The following is a 21831-nucleotide window of genomic DNA, read 5'->3' as shown; positions in this document are numbered from 1 at the left end:
CTAAAAGTTGATAAAGGCTTTATATAATAATCGTTTATCGATAGGTCTATCTGTAGCTGAAAACTTGAGCAGTTTAGCTATAAAAAGCCCTTTCAATAGGCCTATAAAAACAAAAAGGGCCAATTTTTTTTTCAAAGTCTGAGAGTCTAGCTATAAAGTAGTAGGAGCCAAGCAGCCCATGAGCGTAGAGGTATACTCTATATAGTTCTTTCGGGCTGTGTATACCTGAGTATTTATATATATATTTCAAATTTAAATTCTCTATTCATGCGAACAGATAAACTCTCTCTTCTCAGTTTCTAAGCGAGCATACAAGTCTTTAAGAGCGCGCGACTCGGATGTGCCCGACTATGATATACCGTGAAGAATTTCTTGCGTTAGCATTCGCATTCGTATTCCCTTCCCCAAAGACGAAACTGCTTAAGCAGCCAACACAAATACGGGACGCTGGCAATTGGCATTCTATTAATAGAATTCTCAATATTTATGCTCTTTAAAAATTCTGTTTCACTTAGCAAATTTCGATCCAGCTTTTATCTTATGCAAAACTAAGGCAATATCTTTTAAGAATTGACAAAAGAAATTCAGCTAAATAGACTTTTACTGTGTACTCAAAGTCAAATAAAGGAAATATGACTAAACTTTGTGAACTCTACGAAGAGTTGGCTCTAGCTCAATTATGGCATTCCAGCAAAAAGTTAAAGCTTGATCTGGTCTTCAAAAGTTCTCCAGTTCTAAGGCTGTTCGAGCTCGACGAGTTAATATAGGCAGCAAAGTGCTTACATATTGTTGCTATGCGAGAATATATACTTTCCATATATACGAAGACCCAATATTTCCTTCTTAAATTAATGCAGCGTTTCAATTAAATTTAAATTTAATTTTGCTGAAATAAAGAAATTTTGAAACTGGTTAAAATTTGCGTAAATATTGTGAGAAGCTAAAAATAAAGTTTAAAGTATTAAAAAAAGACAAATTATTTAAAATGAAATTTGGTACTTGACTAAGATAAACAAAATAAATTTTAAATAATTATTTATTTATTTCTTTTTTTTTTAATTATTTTCTAAACACTTAACTTTAGGCATAGTATATCTATAGACATAAGTTCGGTATTACTCAAAGAAATGCAAGCTAAAGCATTAAGTAAAGATGTAATTAAGTTAAGTTGCGAATATAATATATATATATATGCATATATATATTTCCAATAACATATATTGAAATTTGGATTGTTTATTGTTTAATTTGTGAATAAACATAAACAATATATGCATATGTTATTAGTCAATGTCGAAGAAACCAAAGACCATTTAAGCGTATTAAGAAGCATAATCAAATGAAATATATGTTTTTGTAATTACACTAGCCAACAGGAGTTGGGGCGTGCAATGAATTAACCTGGAGCTGCCATTGAAATGAGCACTCAAATCTGAATGAATTTGCCTTTCTCTTGCCCTCTCGCTCCCTCTCTCAAATTGACTCTGAAATGAGAAATCAAATCTGAATGAATTTGTCTCTCTCTCTCTTTCTCTGTCTCAACTGAAATCGAACTCAAATCGACTATGAAATGAGTAGTCAACTCTGTCTTTCTCCCCCTTTCTCTCCTGCTCCCTCCCTCTCTCTCCTTCTATTAATGACACGTTGTCAGAACTTAGAAAATTTCTCTGGCCATTCGGGAGCCCTAAAAGGGCAGCGCTGCCAAACTTTAATCCGATTTTGATTAACGCAACAAATTCTGTTGGCCAGTGTTATTATGCATAGACTCTGGCATAAGTGTTAAAATCATTTGGATTTACTCCAGTTTTTTTTCCATGCGTTGTTTATTAGCATAAATTTTGTTCATAGGGTTTCGGCATTGCCGAACTAAAAACGTAGCTTAAGAAAATTATATAGATAACTTAAGATGTTGAAGAAGAAGAAGACAACTTGTGGATTTGTGTGTTATTTGCATATATCGATATTTGTAAATGTTACCTACTGCATTCCTAGCACAGTTGTGGAATTGAACAATATTTGAATTGAAACATTTGCAAACCAACAATAAACAAATACAAATTGAAATATTGTAGATCTAAGCAAAACTTAACCAAAAACCAAACAAGGAAACGAAACAGTTAGCAGAACAAAGGCAACAAATGATGAGTCACTAAAGGCATGAACAGCTTTTGGAGCGAAACAATTGATTGTAAAAATTTTAAATAAAATACATTTTTTTTTAACCAAATATAAGAAATACAAAATCTACAAACCATATTTAGATGTATGTGTGAACGTATTTATAGGGTATTCCAAAGTTTGCATAATTCAAATGGCAACAGAAACAACAAAAAAATTAGAACAACAACAACAACAACAAAACACAGGGCAATTTTCGAAACTAAAATGAAGAAAAAAAAAACAAAAAAAATAAGAAAAAAAAGCAAGAAAATTGAATTATTGTATTTAACTATGAATGTTTGTACCAACATTTTACTCTTGTGTTAATTAAACGTAAACTACAACAAATATGTACAAGCTGCGTATAAATGGAAATAAAATCGTTTTACTCTTTGGAATTTAACTCAAACTTGCAAGACTTCTCTGTTGCATGGAAAAATACTAGATATGAATAGGCTGATTGATTGACCAGCTGACTGACTGACTGATTGATTGATTGATTGCTCAAGTGACTGTATGCATAAGCTAATATATTCAAACTAGTCACAAATATGGAAACTGATTGATTGACCAGCTGACTGATGGCTTGATTGTTTGACTGACTAAGAGATTATCTTAATATATTCAAAAGAGTGATTGATTGACTAGCTGACTGATTGATTGATACAAGCTATGAATAGGCTGATTGACTGACTAGCTGACTGACTGACTGATTGATATTCAAACTAGTCACAAATATGGAAACTGATTGATTGACCAGCTGACTGATGGCTCGATTGTTTGACTGACTGACAGATTATCTTAATATATTCAAAAGAGTGATTGATTGACTAGCTGACTGATTGATTGATTCACTGATTGACTATTTAGCTGAGCTAATAAATTCACAATAGTTGACCAGCTGACTGATTGGTTGATTGATTGACTGATTGATTGACTGATTGATTGATTGAATGAATTAACTAATATATATTTAAACTAGTCACTGATATGGAAACTGATTGATTGACTAGCTCACTGATGGGCTGATTGATTGACTGATTGATTGATTGAATGACCTTACTAATATATACTCAAAATTGTTACAGATAAGGAAACTGATTAATTTTCTAGCTTATTAATTGATTGAATGAATGTCTAATTAATACATTTAAAATGATGGATTGAATAGCTGATTGATTGATTGATTAATTGAGTGACTGACCGACTAATACACTTACACAAATGTGGAAAATGATTGATTGACGAGCTAGCTGATTAATTGATTGATTGATTGATTGACTGAGTAAATGAATGAATGAACTAACTTGTATATTAAAAATAGTCAAAGATATGGAAACTGATTGATTGACTAGCTGGCTGATGGGTTGATTGAGTGATTAAATGACTGACTGACTGACTGACTTCACAATAGTCATAGATAAGGAAACTGATTGATTGTCTAGCTGACTGACTGATTCAAGTTGACTGGTTCAAGTTGTCTGACTTAGTAATGAGAGAACTTCGTGATTGACTGATTGATTGATCAACTAATTGACTGAGGAATTGCTAGACTGCCTGACTGTGTGACACAGACTGAATGACTAATTTTCTGAATGATTGACTGACCTCTTGAAAGATTGACGAACAACTGAATCAACCACTGCCTTGACCAACTGAATGAATGAAAGTTCACCTGTTACAATTTCACTGGCACTTGCTGTAGGTAAACGACAGAAACCGATAGATGATACCCCAGAATATCTGGGTGTACCATCTTGAAGAGGTCCCAAAGCAGCACTGAGCCGCAGCCAGCGCCGAAGCCGGAGCCAGAGCCGAAGCCAGACCAATTGGCAAACAGAATCCCACTCGACTTTCGACCTGCGCAGATCCTAGCTATGTAAATGGGCAACACGTGTAAACAGAGACATTATTTAGTTAAGCAATTGCGTTGCTCTGGACGCCGCCCCACTTGACCGCACTACTTCCGCAGCGCTACAGTGGCACAAAAACTATGAGAACTATGTATGTTAAGGAGATTAAACAAACGATTTTCGATATTTTTTCGTAGATTTTCCATAGGTTTTCAATATATGTTTGATATATTTTATTTTATATATTTTCGATCGATTTTTAATATATGTGTGATAGATTTTTTTATATGTTGTAAATTTTCTTTATATTATCGATAGATTAATGATAGATTTTCGATAAATTTTTCTAGATCTTCGATATATTTAAGATTTTGAATATATTTTGTAGATTTGCCATAGTTTATCAATATATTTTTGATAGGTTTTTAATAGTCTTTTTAAATTATTTTCGATAGATTTTCAGTATATGTGTAATCGATTTTCGATAAATTTCGCTTTCCGATAGATTATTAATCGAATTTCGATACAGTTTTTATTGATTTTAGATTGAATTTCAATATGTTTTCGATATACTATCGAACAATTATCGATAGGTTTTCGATTTTGTTTTATAGGTTTTCGATCGATTGATTGATTTTCTCTATATTTTTTATATATTGTCGATCGATTTTGTGTTTTCGATTGATTTCCATAATTTCGATAATTAGAATCAATATTGTGTAGAGTAGTTCAATGAATCAGCATCAGAACTCAATTCTACAGAGTGAAAAATAAATTGTCCAAAACAAGCAAGCTTTGGTCTTTTATTCCTTATTTTCGAATAGATTAAGCCCCGTAATCGCTCAGTGTATCAGTGTAGCTCGTGCTACTAAGTTTAAATATTGAGCTCAGTAATATTTAAAAATATATTTTGGTAAAATAACTATAAAAGTTGAGAGGAACGCACAGCTTGAGCCATGCCCCAGGTAAGTCTTGAACGGGTGTTCGTGGTAAACCATCTTGATGTCTTCTGTGTCGCATGTGCCGTGCCAGCGACCAAAGTTCAAGGTGCCCAATTATGGGATGGGACGCAAAAGCTCGGTAATTGCTGTACTACAGAAACTTAAACCATGCATCATTGAAAAGTACGCTTATTTTTTGGTTGAAAAGAAGGATGACGAGAGCGCCGTAAATGATGAAAAGCAATCGACTTCCACAAAAGCAATGGCAACTGGAACACAAAAAGTGAACAGCAAAAATGTAATGATCTGTAAGGCAACGGTGCCCAAGAGCATTTGGCAAGGCCGAGTGAAGCGAGGCGGCCAGCAGCGTCTGCCGACCATACCGGAAGTCAAGGAGGTGCCGAAGGAGTACATCGATAGATGCAATCAGGTATTGAACTCTCTCTCGCTGTCTTTCTCTCTCTCTCTCGGTGCCGCCCTCTCTCTCCCTCCCCCTCATCCCTCTTTCTATGCATATAATTAGATAGATCCTTCGCGCAGACTGACAAGAGGAAACTTACACTTACTGATGAAGATCTGAAGCTACTTTTGCCGATCAATCGGTATATAGACTACAAGCTGCATCAATATAACTTTCCGGAGCTGCTCAGCGAGCTGGCCAACAATATTCTTTCCATCGAACACATCAATTTGCAACCTCAATTCGCGATTACGCTACCGGAGCCACGTTTCGCTTGGCGCATCGAAGTCAATTTGTCGTCCAATCCCTCGGCCATCTATCTGATACTTTCCGGCTTCCTCTGGAAGACCCCCTTAGACGACAAGCTGAGCACACCCCTCATGCTCAATGCATACGATCAGTCCAATCGCACCATGGCGGAAAATTTTTATGCCAGGTTAAGGCAACCTACACGGAAAGAACCTGTCCAGCGCTCAACTTGCTTTTTGTCCAAAATTCCAACGTTCTGCAAAAGCACCCCGAACCGACTTATGAAAATTGTTTTAACCTATTTCGTTGTGTTTTGTGTCATTGGCTTTCTTTTCACGCTCTTCCTTTGATTACTTTGCGAATTAAATTTCTGATGCATTTCCCTCTGGAGAAATGGAAAATAAATGTGACTAAGCCTGACTGCTACGGGTATGCCCCATCGCCTTCCAGGAATATATACTCAAATGGTGTAAAATCCTATTAAAAAAAATATTTTTAATTTTTTATTAATTTAAAAAAAAGTTAAAAAATAGCAAATAAAAATTTTTAAAAATTTAAAAGTTAAGCAATTTAAATTAAAATTGAAATTAAAAAACCCACAATTTTAAATAATTTTTTTTTAGTTTTAAAAAATATTCAAAATGTATAAATCAGATAAAAAATATAAAAGTTCAAAAATGTAAATTAAAATTGAACTTAAAAAAAAACAATTTTAAATAAAACAAATTAAAAATAAACAAAAAAAATAAACAAATTAATTAAATAAACATTTAAAAAATTAATTTATATTAGGTTAAAAATTACAATAAAAATTAATATTAAAAAAAAAATAAAAATACGAAATCACAATGATGGATGATCAAGCAGCCTAGTAAGGAGATAACTGTAGATTTCACTGCCAGTTAAGATCGCATAAATCAAAAAGTGGCAACTGCTTCTGGAACGACCATAAAATTGAACCATATCTAAAGCAGTTTGAGCGAGTTGGACAGAAGTTTGGTAATGAACAGATCTTCGGATGAGAGCTTATTTAAAGTCTATCCAAATCGGAGTGAATTTATTTTCGAAATTATAATTAGTTTAATATTTGTCTAGAAAATAATAAAAAAATATTAAAAATAAAACTCACAAATTGATATAAAATATATATATTATAGATCTATCACAGATGAGAGATGAGTGGATGGAATTTCATCAACGAAAGCAGTGTTTTGTACCACTGTAGCTGCAAAATTTATGGGAATTTGTTAATGAATATCCAGGCCATGGACCACGGGCACAAAGGACAACGTGTGTATTGGCCGCAGGATGCTGCGAAATTTTACGATGCAAACAAAGAATAATCGTAACGTGTGAACTTTATGCTGTTTGTCTGTGCGGCGCAGGTAAGCAGCCGCAGCAGCAGCAGCAGCAGCAATGGCAGCAGCAGCAGCAAAGATTGCAGCGTCCAATTGGCCTGGCCGGTGTCCAGATAAACAAGGCAATAAGCGTCACATAGAACACTTGTTGCCGTTGCTCCTCATTAGCGGGCGCCTACAGCTCACAGCTTGCAGCTTGAGTGGGCGTCTGCTTGGATTGCGTTCCACTTGCCTCATTAGTTCAAATATATATATGTATGTATGTGTGTGTGTATATACATACATATAGTGTGCGGCCAATGGGCGTTTCGTTTAATTATGCAAACGTGGCCCGTTGGCCGAGCCTGGCTATATTTCAAAACCGGTCTGCACGGCCAGCAAACGGCTCAGTTAACCAGTGTCCAGCGCGCCAGCCACAACAGCAGCCAGCAACTGCTCCCAGCCCAGTTAGACAACCAAACAGTCGCCAGCAACTGAAGCAGTCATGAGCCAGATCGGCGGAGCTGCAGCACGACCACGCAATTGGACACTTCGTGGCGCCGTTCTGATTCTGGCGCTGCAGCTGCTCCAGACACCCAGTGCGCTGCAGCACACCGAGGAGGGGCTCGAGTTGCTCTTCCGCGAGCGGTAAGTCCACGATGTCTAAACTAATTGGCAAAAGCATAAGCCAAGTCGAGCCAAATTACGTTAACACCAAACTGAAACTATTTTTTATTTTTTAAATAAATAAGTATAAAAATAAATGAGCATATATTTTAAATGTTTATTTTTTAATACTTACCTTTTAGTAATTACAAAAATTTAATAAATTGAAACAACAAATTAGATTTCCTTTATCAAAAATGTTTAAATCATTTTTCTATTTATTTTATCGCTTTTAATAATGTTTTAAGCATAATTTGCTTTTCAACTTTTTCAATAGCAAAAAATAAGTATTTTCTTTTAATAAATAATTTTAAATTCAAGTCATAATATTTTTACTTCAATTTAACACATATTTACACAAAAGTAGAGAATTAAAAAGTTTTTTTTTATTTAGAAAAAAAAGAATTACTTTTTATTAGATTTTATATACATATATTTACATAGATAAATATTTATTTTGTTATATATTTATTTTTATTTATTTTATATTTATATTTATTTTATATTAAGTTTTTATTTTATTTTATTTTCAGTTTATTTAAAAAAAAATATAATATTTATATTTTTATTTTGTTATTTAACCTTTTTTAATAAAACAGAAACAAGTTTTTCGACATTTTTAATAATTTATAGTAATTAAATTTAATAATTTATGTATTAGTTTTTTTAGCTGAATTTATTTTAAATTTTTAAAAAAATTGACCCATAATTATTTATTAATTAATTATGATTTATTTCTAAAATTATTTTCTATTGAATTTTTCTGTTTTATTTTAAAATTCAATAGATATTTTATTATATATATATATATATTTTTTATACTTATATAAATATATATATAGATATATATATATATATATATATATATTTATATAAGTATAAAAAAATATATAATATATATATATAAAATATCTATTGAATTTTTCTGTAAAATTAAAATATTAAAATTCAGAAGATATTATCAACTTAATAAATTGAATACACAAACAATTTAATAATAAATAAAAATAAAAGTAGAAAAATATAAATATTTATTGATTGCATGTTTAAATTTTCACTGTTCGCCCTGTTTTATTAAGATTTTAATTTTTATTTTTTCCAAGTTTTCTAAAATTTAATATAAAATAAAAAAGTGTTTTGGCTAAAAATAAAAGTAAATAAAAAAAAATAGGAAGAAAACTCTAGAAGTCTTAAATAAACATTATGAAGTATTTATAATAAAAATAAAAGAAATACAATTAAAAAAGTTAAAAGTTCGATTTCAGATTATGAAATTAAAATAATATAATTAAAATAATATAAAATATATTTAAATATTTAAAAATATTTAGATTAATTGATGTTTGAGAATTGAGCTCAAAGAAATTATGAATAATATAATATAATAATATAAAATATATTTAAATATTTAAAACTATTTAGATTAATTGATGTTTGAGAATTGAGCTCAAACAAATGATGAATTCATGAATAAAATGTTGACATTGACAGATCACAGTCGGATTGGGAGAACGTTTGGCATCAGGAGGCGCACTCGCGCTGCCGGGACAAGCTAATCCGCCAGCTGTACTGGGCCTGCGAGAAGGACATCTACCGGCTGACGCGGCGCAACCGGAAGAGGGCCGGCGACGAGGTCTGGCTGAAGAGCAGCTCCAACCGTAAGTGAGATCGTCGAGTGAGTTTTCTTTTGCTATTTGATATTTGAATTGCAGCAGCTGTTGGCGGCGCTGCCTCCACCTGGCTGCACGTCAACTATGCCAATATGTTGCTGCGCAGCAGGCGCTCCGATGCGCCCTCCATTACCAACGAGTGCTGCACCAAGACCGGCTGCACCTGGGAGGAATACGCCGAGTATTGCCCCTCGAACAAGCGTCGCAATCACTACTGAGTGCCCACGGCTAGCGCTCTATAATATTATATATCCGATGTAGCACATACATACCTATACCTATATATACATATATATAACATATATACAAACGATATGAAACTAACAATTTTTTTTCTCTAGTTTTTTGTTGTTGTTTGTTCGTTGTTCGATTGTCTGTTCGAAGCTAAATAATAAATAAAATTGTTTGCCACAAAACCTCTGTGTTTCCATGGGTAGAAGAAGAAGATATTGTATATATGGATATCGATATCGATATCGATATCAGTTTGGATCAGTAGAATTTTCAGATAGATCAACCTGAAACATGATCACAACTCACATTGAGTCTTTGAAGCTGCGTTGTTAATTGCTGATCGATCAGTGATATATATATATATATATATATAGTTATACGAAGCTAGGCAAAGTTCTATAAAGAAAACTCAGAGGCATTCAGACTCGTTTATATCGTTCTTAGTGGACATAAATTATAAATAATAGAAGTGTCTTTCAATAACTTTGAATATTTAACTTAACTTGTCCTAAATTATATAACTTATACTTATATATACTCTACTTTTTATATATACTATATAAAAGCGAATCGAGGTAAACTGAAAGGGGGTATATATATGTCCACGATGCTCAACTATCTTTCTGTTCATTCTGCTCTTCGTTCGCCTAAGCCTAAAGACTGGAAATTACACCCCAAAGCTTTGCAAGGTTTCTTCCAATTTGCTACCCTCCAATAAGCGTAGATATATCCGATATATCTTTATGATCTGGGGTCTTGGTCAATGCGAGCTTATGTTCCCGGCATCAAGTCTCCTGCTTCAATAGTTTGCCTTCAAATGGACAGAGGAACGAGTGGATGGATGGACGGACGGACGGAAAGATGGATGAACGGAGGTATGGAAGGCCGATTGGATGGACAGGTGGACGGACGGAGGGACACGGAGGGACGCACAGTTAAACGGACTGACGAATGAATGGATAGACGGACGGATGGATGAACGGACGAAGGACGGACTAATTGACGGAAGGTTAGATGGACGGAAGGACGGATAATGGACGGACGATTGGATGGACCGGAGACGGACTGATTGATGGACGATTGGATGGACGGAAGGACGGACGGAAGGACGGACGGATGGATAGACGGACGGATGGACGGACGGACGATTGAATGGACAGAAGGACGGACTAATTGACGGACGGACGGATGGATGAACGGACGGACTGATGATGGACGGACGATTGGAAGGACGGAAGGACAGACTGATTGATGGACGATTGGATGGACGATTATACAGACGGATAGACGGACGAATGGAAAGACGGGCGTACGTAGGCAGAAACTGACGGGAAATGCACAACACCAATCCCCTCCTTCAGTTCGTGACTGAGCATAAAAACGCAGATCTTCCAAAGTTTTTCGAGCCAAAATCCGGCAATTTCACAGGCCAAGCTTACTCTGCATCCCACCTCCACAGATCACTGACCCATCTGCGGGGACGCGACTAATCCGCAAGCAAAGAAGCTTGAACAATATAATCTACGATAAATCGTAGTTGGTTGGGGAACTAGCTATGCCCAGGTGCGTCGATGTATGTCCTGCAGGAAACCAGATTCGAAAGACGCAAGTTGAGCGAGCAATAAAACCAGATCAGCTTGTGAGAAGAAACATTTTAATTACAAATTTAGACTGAAATCAATCAAATTGTTCACAACTTTCGAATAGTTAAGCCCAAGGAACAGATTTTCTAGCAAAACTCTGCGGGCCATAAATAACTTAAGCTAAAAGATATTTTCTTTTCGATTCTTTTGGTGGACAACTTAGGAGGGCCGAGAGCAGGCAACAAACATCAAGAAAAACTTGCCAAGCTTTTCCGATACTTTTCTTTTTGTATCACAGATGCATTATTCAATCAATGTCGAGGTTAGTCAAATTAAACTAAAAAAAAATAAACAAAAAAAAAACACAAAATTGTTAATGCATAAATTGAAATCTGATTTGGTTCTATTTCGATCGAAATTCGCTCAAGTTTGGTTTGTTATGTCTAAAACGGAATAACAAGGCTTAAATCATAATCAAATATCAAACTATCGGACTATCGAACTATCGAACTAGCTTTACGATATAGCCTAGCCCAGAGGCAAATACAATCTTTGTCGCATATAAATATTAAACTACTCTTAAAAGCGACCAACTACATAAAACTCTCTGTCTCTCTATATATAAATAGATATATGAATTATATATATATAGGTGTGTACATATATATAGGCTAGACGCTATGTAGGTATATGTGGATAATCTCTAGAGCGGTAATGCCGATACCGTTATGAGGGAGAGCACAGCTAACTAATCGCAATAGTATAAATGCGAAAGAGATGGCAACAGATCCCGACTGCGAGACTTGACTATGACTATATATAAATCTGAGCAATCGGACATTGGTTAATTGCGGCTATTGCTATTGCTATTGCCGCTGCTCGCGTCGTCGTCCTTGCAATCCTTGCGCGCCTTGCCGCACTTGTCCGCTGTCGTCGACTGATGCTGGCGCTTCGAGCCATTCGCCTGCCCCTGGTCGTAGTGCCTGTCCAGCATTTCGAGCAGCGTCTGCTGTCGCTTGCCTCCAGCATGAGCCGGAGAGCTTGCTGCAGCAGCAGCAGCTGTGTTGTTGCTGTTGCTGATGGAGGTGCTGCTGGTGCTGCCGCCCGCGCCTCCGCTACTTTCGAGACTTGCAGCCAGCATCATGGCATTGGCCTTCTCCTGTTCGGCGTCATCATCGTTGTCCGACAGCACAATGCCGTTGTTAAGCGAGCAATCGGAATCGGCAAATAGATCAGGACTTTGCTGTGTTGTGGCGCCAGCAGCTGGGGCAACTGGAGTTGCCACAGCGTCCGCTGCGATGGGCTGGACTTGGTCTTGGTGATTGTGCAGCACCTTCAGGCTCTCGAGCACAAACGTATACAGCGTTTTGCCGGCGCCCGCCTTCTTGAAGGGACGCAGCACGTTGTAGAGTTGGTGCACAGTAGTGCCATGGGCACGGAACAGTTGCCAGAGCACGTGCAGGTCATCCCTCAGCTGGCGATTGCCGAATGTGTAGTAGGCCAGTGGGCGGCCGTGATGAGCGCAGACCATGATCTGAATAAGCGCCTTGAGGTGCGGATCGCCGCCGAAGGCGCCGCAGCCCCAATTGCCGGTGGCCACGCCGGGCGGCGGCGTCGATAGCCAGTGCCTGAAGCCAATGGACGCCTTGTTCAGCTCACGCAAAATGAGATCCTCGCGATACTGATGAGCTTGCATCTGCTGGTCAAATCTGAGCGCGTCGATGGCCACAATGGCCGTGTGGCGGCGTCGCGACTTGTCGTAGGGTGTCCGATCCTCATGGTTGCCGGCCCACACAAAGCTTCTCGCATATCCCGTGTAGTTGCTGAAACGCTCGCTGCCGACCATCAGCAGCGCCTCCGTGGACAGCAGGCACTCGGTGAAGAGCTTGGAGATGAGCAGCTCCGGGCAGATGACAAAACGTATTTCCTCCTGTACGCAGCCGTGGCCCAGCACGCCGCCGCCCAGAAACTTATTGGCGAAGTCGACCTGCAGCAGGCCAATGCCCTGATCCTCGATGGTGCCGCCGGCATTAATGTGCATGGGTATGCTGGCCAGGACCGCTGAGCTCGTATGCCAGTTAACCTCATCCTCCGGCTTCCCGCTGATACGCATAAAGGTCAGGCAGCCAGTGGGCACGTTGCTGGCGTCGCGTTCCGTGGGACAGACGCGTCGAAAGTAGTGGAAGATGCACTTCAGCTTCTCGAGCACCGCTGAGCCGCCTGCCTGATAGAGTCTGCAACGCATAAAGATTCATTTAATTGAAGCATATGGCACACAGTTTGCATCGACTGCCCAAACCCATTTTGATTACCTATTGAAGTTAATGTCTGGAAAGTTGCTGTACTCGGATTTGCGCTTGAGCGTGTTGCGACGAGGAAACGTGCATAGAAAGGCGTTGGCCAGCAGGCACGAGATCTGCTCCTGGGTCAGCGACAACGCAGCTGTGTGATTCTGCTTAAGCAACGGTATTGGCGCCTTGATCAGCTCCGGCAATCGCAGCGCCAGGCGAATGATGCGTGGCAGCAGATCTTCGAAGAAGACGCACGACTCGCTGTCGTCCAGCTCATCGTTGAAGAGCTTGTGCAGCGCGCAAAAGCTCCATTGGTTCTTGTACGTGCTGTTGTACGATAGAATGGCCGCCTCCAGCTGTTTGCTGTTGCCGATCGGACGCAGCAGAGCCCGCTTGATCATGCCCCAACGCGACTCAATGTCCGATGTGCCATCCTCCGCCTCGACGGGATACTTGCTCTCCGCGGCGCACGGCAGACGCACATGTTCGGCGTCCCAACGATGTCCGCCCCGAAATGGGCGCGGCGGCTCGTTGTCTGGCTCTCGTATGGGATGCCGGTAGAGCACCTTGTGCTGGGCGCTTGGCAGCACGGCGCCCAGATGATCCAGCTCGAATGGTAGCAGGCCGCGGTGCACAGCCTCGATCGGCAGGCAGCGCCAGTGCCACTGCGCCTCCGATTCGCCATCGCTGCCTGCTGCGGAAATAGTAAACAATAAAAATTTGCAAAAATGCAAACTTTTCCAAACGCCGATGCGCTGCACTTACCTGAGTGGTCTGACGCTGTCGGCGTTGCTCTGCCATCGCCTGTGTCCTGCCTTGGCGCATCTATTTTCGTGCTGTTATTACTCTCGCCGTCCATTGGATAATAAACGCGCGTGTTCTTAAAATTCGCAAGATGTTTAACAAATTGAAAACGCAACAGCGTTGCCAATTGTTTGCGTAGTGTTGATAAACGGCTACTGAGTTTCAACATTGCTCTGTTTTGCTCTGTGTATAATAGTATGGTAAAATAAAAAGTCGATTCAGTTATAAATCAATTTAATTACGTCTCCGAAGCTAAATAATAGACTAGGTTTACTTTAATTTATGTATTTTGTGCAAAACATGTGTATTCGATATATCGATACACATGACTGAAAAACTACGCGCAGCCAACTTCAAGTTGACAAGTTCAAATTTATGCGCGCGAACAAGGCCCTTCTGTTGAGCGATTAACAAGATTGCAGTGTATTAGTAAAAATGTGACATAAAATTAACAACTGGCGGTTATAGACATTTCTTTGTACTTCATATAACTAACATTCAAAAGAAAAGCAATGTGAAAATAATTATTTTTGCTGCTGTTTTTTAAATTGCTAACAAAAAACAAAATATAAAAATTACGCTCAAATATTTACTCCAGAATCGAGCACCGCTCATTTGAAAACATCACATTATGACATACATATCATTTGTAAGTATGTAACTTGTTTATTTGATTGAATTATGCTAATTTCGTGAAGCTGCGAAATACAAACAGAAAGATAGCCGAAAAAAGAAGTGAGCCAGAGAAATAGAGAGACAATACGCTACGCCTCTCTTTTCACCGCCTGCACTTTATCCTACTGATTGAGTGCTTTCAATGTTTTGCTCTTTAGTGTCTGCCAGTTCGTTCACTGATACCAGACCCAGGAGGACTTGCTAGCCAGCCAAAGGCACTTCTGGTGATATGCATATTCAGAATGAAGCATACAATTTGCTTTGTTTGTTGGGAATAACAATCGAACTTTAGCTATAGAAGCGATTTTATAGATTTTCAATCTCATGTTATTTTGCATGCAATAAGTTAAATTCCACAAAGATCTGCTGGGTTGTTAGTGTATTATTTCACAGATGTGTTTGTCATTATTTGTGAGTGTGTGTGTGTGTGTATGTTAAGTGCTTTCGCAGAGTTCAACACACCTTTATCGCGGCCTAATCAGCCGCATTGGGTTAGCTGCGCAGTTGCTATTTCTCAGCTATATTTTTTATTAGGAACTCTTTAGCGCTGCCTTCGTGCGAAGTTGCGCGTCGCGTCGAAGCAAGATAGTCGAATGCGTAAACAAATGAAAATAGCAAAAGAAAGCAGCAACAAAATTATCACAACAATTTTTGTCCCGCAAAGCTCAATTAGTTTAGTCTGATGTGTACGTGTGTGTGTGATAGAGCGAGAGAAAGAGAGAGAGAGAGAGAGAATGTTTGTGTGTGTGTGCGCTTGTATGTATGTATGTCTGTGTGTGTAGCCTTCAAGTCTACGTCGCAGTCGCCTTGACCATAACCTAGAAATATATGTACATAGCTACGTATTGTGAGAGCGCCAGAGATTGCCTGTTTGCGTGTGTGTGTGTGTGTGTACATGTATTTACGTCAGCTGCGCAGCAGCAAACATGTACGCAGACCGCGACTGCGGCAGCGAACGCAACGGCTTCCAATCAGGTGCCAAAAACAAACAACAGTGAAAGCAACAGCAAAAAAAGCGCCAGCATAAGGAAAGCACTCACTCACACACACACACACATACAAACTCCCGTATATATAGAGAATGCGAAATGTTACTAAACTTTTCAAGGTCACCTCAAGTATGAACTATTAATCTCAACCAAAGCCGATATAACGTTCACGTCGACATCGACGTCAACGTCAGCGCACTCAACTGCAAGCAGCATCAAAAACGTTTGGCGAGCAAACTGCAAATGTTGTTGTTTATGCATAAGACAAAATTATGAGTCTCATTGTCAAAAGCAGTCTCTCTTGCACGCGTTCTCCCGCTCGCTCTCACTCTCCCTCTCTCTTTCTCTCACTGGGGATCACATGATCTAAATGTTTGTTTGTTTGCGCTTAGCACTTCGGGAATGCATCCACTTTTTCGGGTTTCAACTGGTTTTTCATATTCTTGCAATATTCTTGCATAATACAAGAATAAAAAATAGAAATATACATATATATATATACTTTTATATATATATGTATTTATATATATATATTTATATGTAAATATTTATATATATAAAGCTCTGATCGAGCGATATTAATTTACTTGGATGCACAGTGACGTAATTCTGGCAATATTGGCATGATAAGTCAATATCTACATGTCTATGACTTTCTAGCCAAAGTTCCTGTTTTTTACATAAACGTTCTATGGGGCATATTATAAGGAAGGGGGCAAGAGTGTTTACAAAACTCTTCTCGACTATGTATACATAGTTTTCACCTAAGCGAAATCTCTCTTTGCAATATAATGGCTTATATCAAAATCGTCTCCATGTTGGAGTGAGGATTAATTAATTAATTAATAAAATAATAATAATATACTTTCCAACTGTGCTCTAGCTTAAAGAATTCGGGGCGAGACATCAGTGCTAGCTGCAAAAGTATCGCTGAGATACTAAGAAAGAAATTAATTTCTAATGAAAGTCGTAATGAACATCTAGCTGCTCTAATTTACCTGAAGCTCTCTACAACTCAAACTTCTTTTCAGATTAGACATTCACTTTCTTTTCAGATTAGACATTCGCCGCACTCCAACTTTAATTGGCATAGGAATAAGCATTGAACCACTGTGCGACGCAAGCAAAGTTTGGCGATAGCAGCTTAAGCAGCGCGGCTAATGGCGAGAGAGGAAGAGAGATAGAGATGGACACAAGTCTACACATTCCTAGATGTACAGTTGCAGGAGCAGCAGGAAGCTTGGACTCAAGTGAATACAGCGAAGATTGCATTGACTTAAATAACTTATCGATGTATGTAATATAAATAAATAAGAAAGCTGCAAGGACTTAATACAAGAACAGCATTTTCTAGTTCGATTTGCAAAATCAGTTCGATTGTTCACTTGTGCCGTGAATTCAGTGGTTTCTGAAAGATATATACTATTCAAGCGTTCCTGATTTTATGAACCACTAAATAGGTAAAATGAACATTCGAATTGTTCAGCAGCGTAAAACTATGCAAACAGTTCCCCATTATTCACTTAGTTCATTAGTTCGTGAGCAATTGAACAATGAACTACTGTACGTAATCACAAATTACTGATTAAGTTCATTAGATCATTTTAATTAACATTACTGAGCATATCGCTCAATTCTAAAATATAGTTTAAGTACAATATAAGAAAGAAATTAAATAATGCTTACGTAACTAGATGATATATATATAAAATCAAATGTGTTTATAATACCAATTTACGATATTCAAAACGCTTAATTTAAAAGTGTTTTAAATCGTCCAATTAGCACTACTTATCTCGTGTAACGCCTGAGATCACCCTGCATTGTCGCACACTGCAAGCAACTCGAATTGCACTTTGCTTTTGAAGTTTATAAACGTGTGAAAGAAAGAGACAGATCTATAAAAGTTTTTTGCACATGCTTCACAAAGCTTTTAAGCTGAGCCGCATTCGGTTTCTTTTGGTTTTTTTTCTGTGTTGGCAGCAACAAAACCGTTAAATACTTGTGCCAAGTTTACTGTTGTGTTTGTTGTTATTTTCAGCAAACAAAGATACGAAAAGGGGCTGCAATTATTGCAGCTATCGAATATTGCTTTTGATTTGCATTGTTTGCACTTTGCGTTTTCGCCTCGGCAGATTAGATGAGCTGTCGAGAGTGTAAAAACAAAGGCAAGTGGGCGTGCAGCTCTAAAGCAATCCAATGCAATTCACACACACACATACACGCACGCACACTTGCAATCGCCTGTGTATGCATATATGTTATGTGCATACATATATACATACATATGTACCTACTCACATATTTATATACGGACACCAGTGGCTGACAGCTATAAATAGAAACGAGCTGGATGGCAATGGTGAATGAGAGAGAGGGGTCAACGGAAAGCTTAGTGCATGGGCCGAGCAATGGCTGACCACGTGTTGCTAGGCGGGTCGCTCAACCCAACTGGACTGCTCACTTCTTCTGGCTGCTGCTGCATTTCGTTATCATTGTTCTAGTTGTTACTTAACACACACACATAGATATAAACAAATGTTTGCAAGTACGTGTACTGCCCCGTTAAATTTTCGCATGCGCGCATGACCTTGAAAATTGTACGTCGCGACGTCTAAAAACGGCTGTCGCTGTTAACGTCGACGTCGACGCCACCGTCAGCAAGTCAACAAACAGTGAAAGAGACGCGAGCAAAACCAATTTTTTCTTCTACTTGTTTGCTGCCTGAAAAACGAAATCGCAAATTATTGATGGCACTTCCACGCACACATACACATATACATCTATACATACATACATACATATATATGTACTAGTTTTACTGTAAATAAAGTCCACTGAAAAGTCTTATACGATTTGAAAACGGAGCAACAAATAAAGAAGTCAGGACATTGAAGTCGGTCCAGACCGACTGCATAATACCCATTCGTGCAGTTCAAGTTTGTTAAAATGTAGATATTGTCTTAGAATTTGTAGCTCTTGAAATTCAAATGGTTTCCTGCCCTGGCTCTAAGACTGCAGAAGATATAGTGTTCCCCCAATAAGTCTAAGACTAGAACAGACATTGCACGAAGCCAAAGTTCTTGACAGAGTATCAGACAAGTAAGAGAGCTCTGGAGAGCTCTGCTTTACTAAACACTACATTATTCTATACATACGCAGCACACAGGCAAATGCAAACACACACACGCACGCGCTCTGCTTACTGCGCAGTTGACGCATCGGCTGCGCTTATGGATGAGCTTTGCTATTGGAAATGAATTACGTGTTGTTCTAGTTGGATTTTCTTATTGCAATATGTAGAATATGCAGAGTGTAATAATGACATCCAGATGAGCGTATTGTTTGTTGTGATGGGGAAAGGGAAGGGGAAGGAGGAGGGGAAGGTGTGTGTGTGTGTGTGTGTATGTGCTACGAACATCGTATCTGTGTATGCTACGAAACATTACAAGTCTCGAGAATAAAAATGACACGAGTTAAGGGGTGTTTTCCGACAATTTTAAAGCTTTCAACAAAAATTAAGACAAGCATAACCCTAATTTTTCCAATTAGATTTCAACTGGATGAAAAGATTTCAAGTATGAGCAGCTCTAAATGTTGATTGTTAAATATATATATGTATATATATGTATGTATATATATGTATATGTATTTGCTTATATACTTTCTTTTTTAATAGTAAATTATATTTCATACATCATTGAAAATTGTTTAACGCCCACGCAAAAATGTCATTTGGTGCCAAAGTAAAAACATAAACAAAAACAAACAAAACACCATTAAAAATAAATAAATAATAATAAATAAACACAAACAACAATAAAAACTGAAGAGCAACAAAAACATAAAAGAGAAATCGTTTGGCATTTTGCACGTTTTCAAAAAAAAAAAAGTAAAATAAATATATATAGATATACATACATATATATATATATATATATATATATATATATATATATATATATATATATATATATAAACTTACGTAGATGTACATACATATATTTAATAATAAATAAATTTGCAAAAACATTGGCAGAAGGCCTTAACCCCAATAAATTGTGTAAAACAATTACCAAAAAAGCTTAAGAGCTGAAAATACAGCTAAAAATAAAATGAAAACAAAATAAATTAAATTAAATTAAATTAATGTTTCTTTTTGTTATTCCTTGAAGTCTTTTGGCGCGTGGGACACCGTTTTGTGACTGGGAGGCGTGGCAAAAATAAGCGCCAGAGTTGTGCACAAAGAAACAGACAACAGATGGCGCCTCATGCGCAGTTTGAATTATGCAATTTAGATTAAGCCATATATAAGAATACAGAATTGGATCAACTCTAAAAGATTCGAAAATATGATAAAATGCGAGGAAATATATGCAAATGTATAGCATAAGCAGATATGGTGTGGGAATCAGGGCTCAGCTCGAAAATGTGACATTTCAAATACACATCCCAAGTATAATATATAAGTATAATATAAACAGAATATCCTTATAACATTTGGCATTACCGGATTTAATGGATACCTAAACTTAATGAAAAAACAGATTTATACCCATAGATTTATTATTATAATTATAGTTTATGGGCACTGTAAACGTGCCATAAAGTCCCTATACTCCATCTATAAATAATTCTTACAGGGTGCTTGCGCCTTAGCACTAACACAGTTACATAGCTTTGTATACGTAAGCTTGATATGTGTAACGTGTTAAATGCAATGAGCTTAACACATTTTAACCGATTGTCAGTTAACAGCCACTTCAAGTGTTAGCCGAGCCTTGCCTCGTTAACACGCATACAAATACTCTAGCAAACTGCAGCAGCGCGCACTCTTTATAAAAGCTAAGCAGGCAAGAGAGCACAGAGAGAGAGAGAGAGAGAGAGAAAGAGCGCGAGGAAGAGCGAGCAGAGCGTGTGAGCTTTTAAGCGTGCAGCTCAAGAGAATGCTGCCAGGTGTTGCCTTGCACATGTTATCATTGTTGTTGTTGCTGCATAAAGTCATTGCACGACCTTTAAATGCCGCTGGCTCAATGCAAGATTTATATGCACGTATGTACGTATGTATAAATGTATATGTGTATGGATATGCATGCAACAATCCTAAGCCCAATGCCAATCCCTTTGCACAGCTACTCGCATGGTATTAGTCAGCCGCAATTGGGCTTATCAGTGTGCTAGTTGCTCCCAAATAACAACAACGACGACAACAACAATTACAGCAAAAACAACAAGCACATGTGAAGCACACCTGAAGACACATCGCAAAAAATGCCATTTAGTCTGTGCCAGTGCCTGGCCGCTTTAGTGACTAATTCCCCTTGCCCTTACACATTCACACCCTAACTCATACACACATACACTTGTGCTGCTGCTCGGTCAGGGTCGGCAACGTTCGTTCGAAAGAAATGATGAATAGAGGAAAACCGCAACAAATATTAAGGCGAACTATGGCAAAACGGCGATAAGCGATAGACGAGGTGTAACGGTTCAAACGGGCAGAGAGGAGAAAGCAGTGGATGACGCGATGCGATTGATGCAGAAAGTAAAGGAAAGCACAAAAAAACATAACGAGAAGAGAAGAGCGCATCAACTTAAGTTAAATCTTTGCGTATATATGTATGTATATAAGTATAGCAGCTTATATGCTTTATGGGATCTGCCACGCCTCCATTTTCACAAAGTCAAATTCCAATTTTGTAGAGCATACAAAATTGTATCTAAATTTTTCGTTAAAGAAAAAAATTTATTTTTGACTCAATGATTCCTAGCACAACAATTTGTAAATGCATATAAAGGGTGCCTTTTTTTGAGCCTTACAACTTTGCGTTAGCCACTGATTTATTTGACAAACCATTTCAGAGCTGTTTTTTCTTTTTGTGCCGTTTGAATTTAAAATTTCGTCAGAATTATGTTATC

At 37.8% G+C, this 21831-nt stretch overlaps 3 protein-coding genes across 3 annotated transcripts; 2 read left to right on the top strand and 1 right to left on the bottom strand.

Annotated features, from left to right (window-relative positions):
• The first annotated feature begins 4870 nt into the window (after positions 1-4870).
• LOC111604744 lies at positions 4871-6013 on the top strand. The gene is made up of 4 exons (XM_023322920.2): positions 4871-4978; positions 5046-5093; positions 5163-5384; positions 5495-6013. Exons 1-4 carry the CDS (start codon positions 4970-4972, stop codon positions 6011-6013), a joined length of 798 nt encoding a protein of 265 aa, XP_023178688.2. The 5' UTR covers positions 4871-4969.
• A 1492-nt stretch (positions 6014-7505) lies between these two features.
• LOC111604740 (probable insulin-like peptide 7) lies at positions 7506-9606 on the top strand. The gene is made up of 3 exons (XM_023322913.2): positions 7506-7648; positions 9158-9315; positions 9379-9606. The coding sequence occupies exons 1-3, from the start codon at positions 7506-7508 to the stop codon at positions 9552-9554; spliced, it is 477 nt and encodes a 158-aa protein (XP_023178681.1). The 3' UTR covers positions 9555-9606.
• A 1645-nt stretch (positions 9607-11251) lies between these two features.
• On the bottom strand, positions 11252-14537 carry LOC111604742 (poly(ADP-ribose) glycohydrolase). The gene is made up of 3 exons (XM_023322916.2): positions 14210-14537; positions 13466-14138; positions 11252-13387 (listed from the first exon to the last, which is right to left on the bottom strand). Exons 1-3 carry the CDS (start codon positions 14415-14417, stop codon positions 11998-12000), a joined length of 2271 nt encoding a protein of 756 aa, XP_023178684.2. The 5' UTR covers positions 14418-14537; the 3' UTR covers positions 11252-11997.
• Positions 14538-21831: the final 7294 nt, after the last annotated feature.

The sequence above is a fragment of the Drosophila hydei genome, unplaced genomic scaffold, assembly GCF_003285905.1.
Source record: "Drosophila hydei strain 15085-1641.00,03,60 unplaced genomic scaffold, DhydRS2 tig00000250-arrow-arrow-pilon, whole genome shotgun sequence".
Lineage (NCBI taxonomy): Eukaryota > Metazoa > Arthropoda > Insecta > Diptera > Drosophilidae > Drosophila > Drosophila hydei.
Note: the sequence above shows the minus strand (reverse complement) of the source record. Positions and strands in the feature narration are given on the sequence as shown.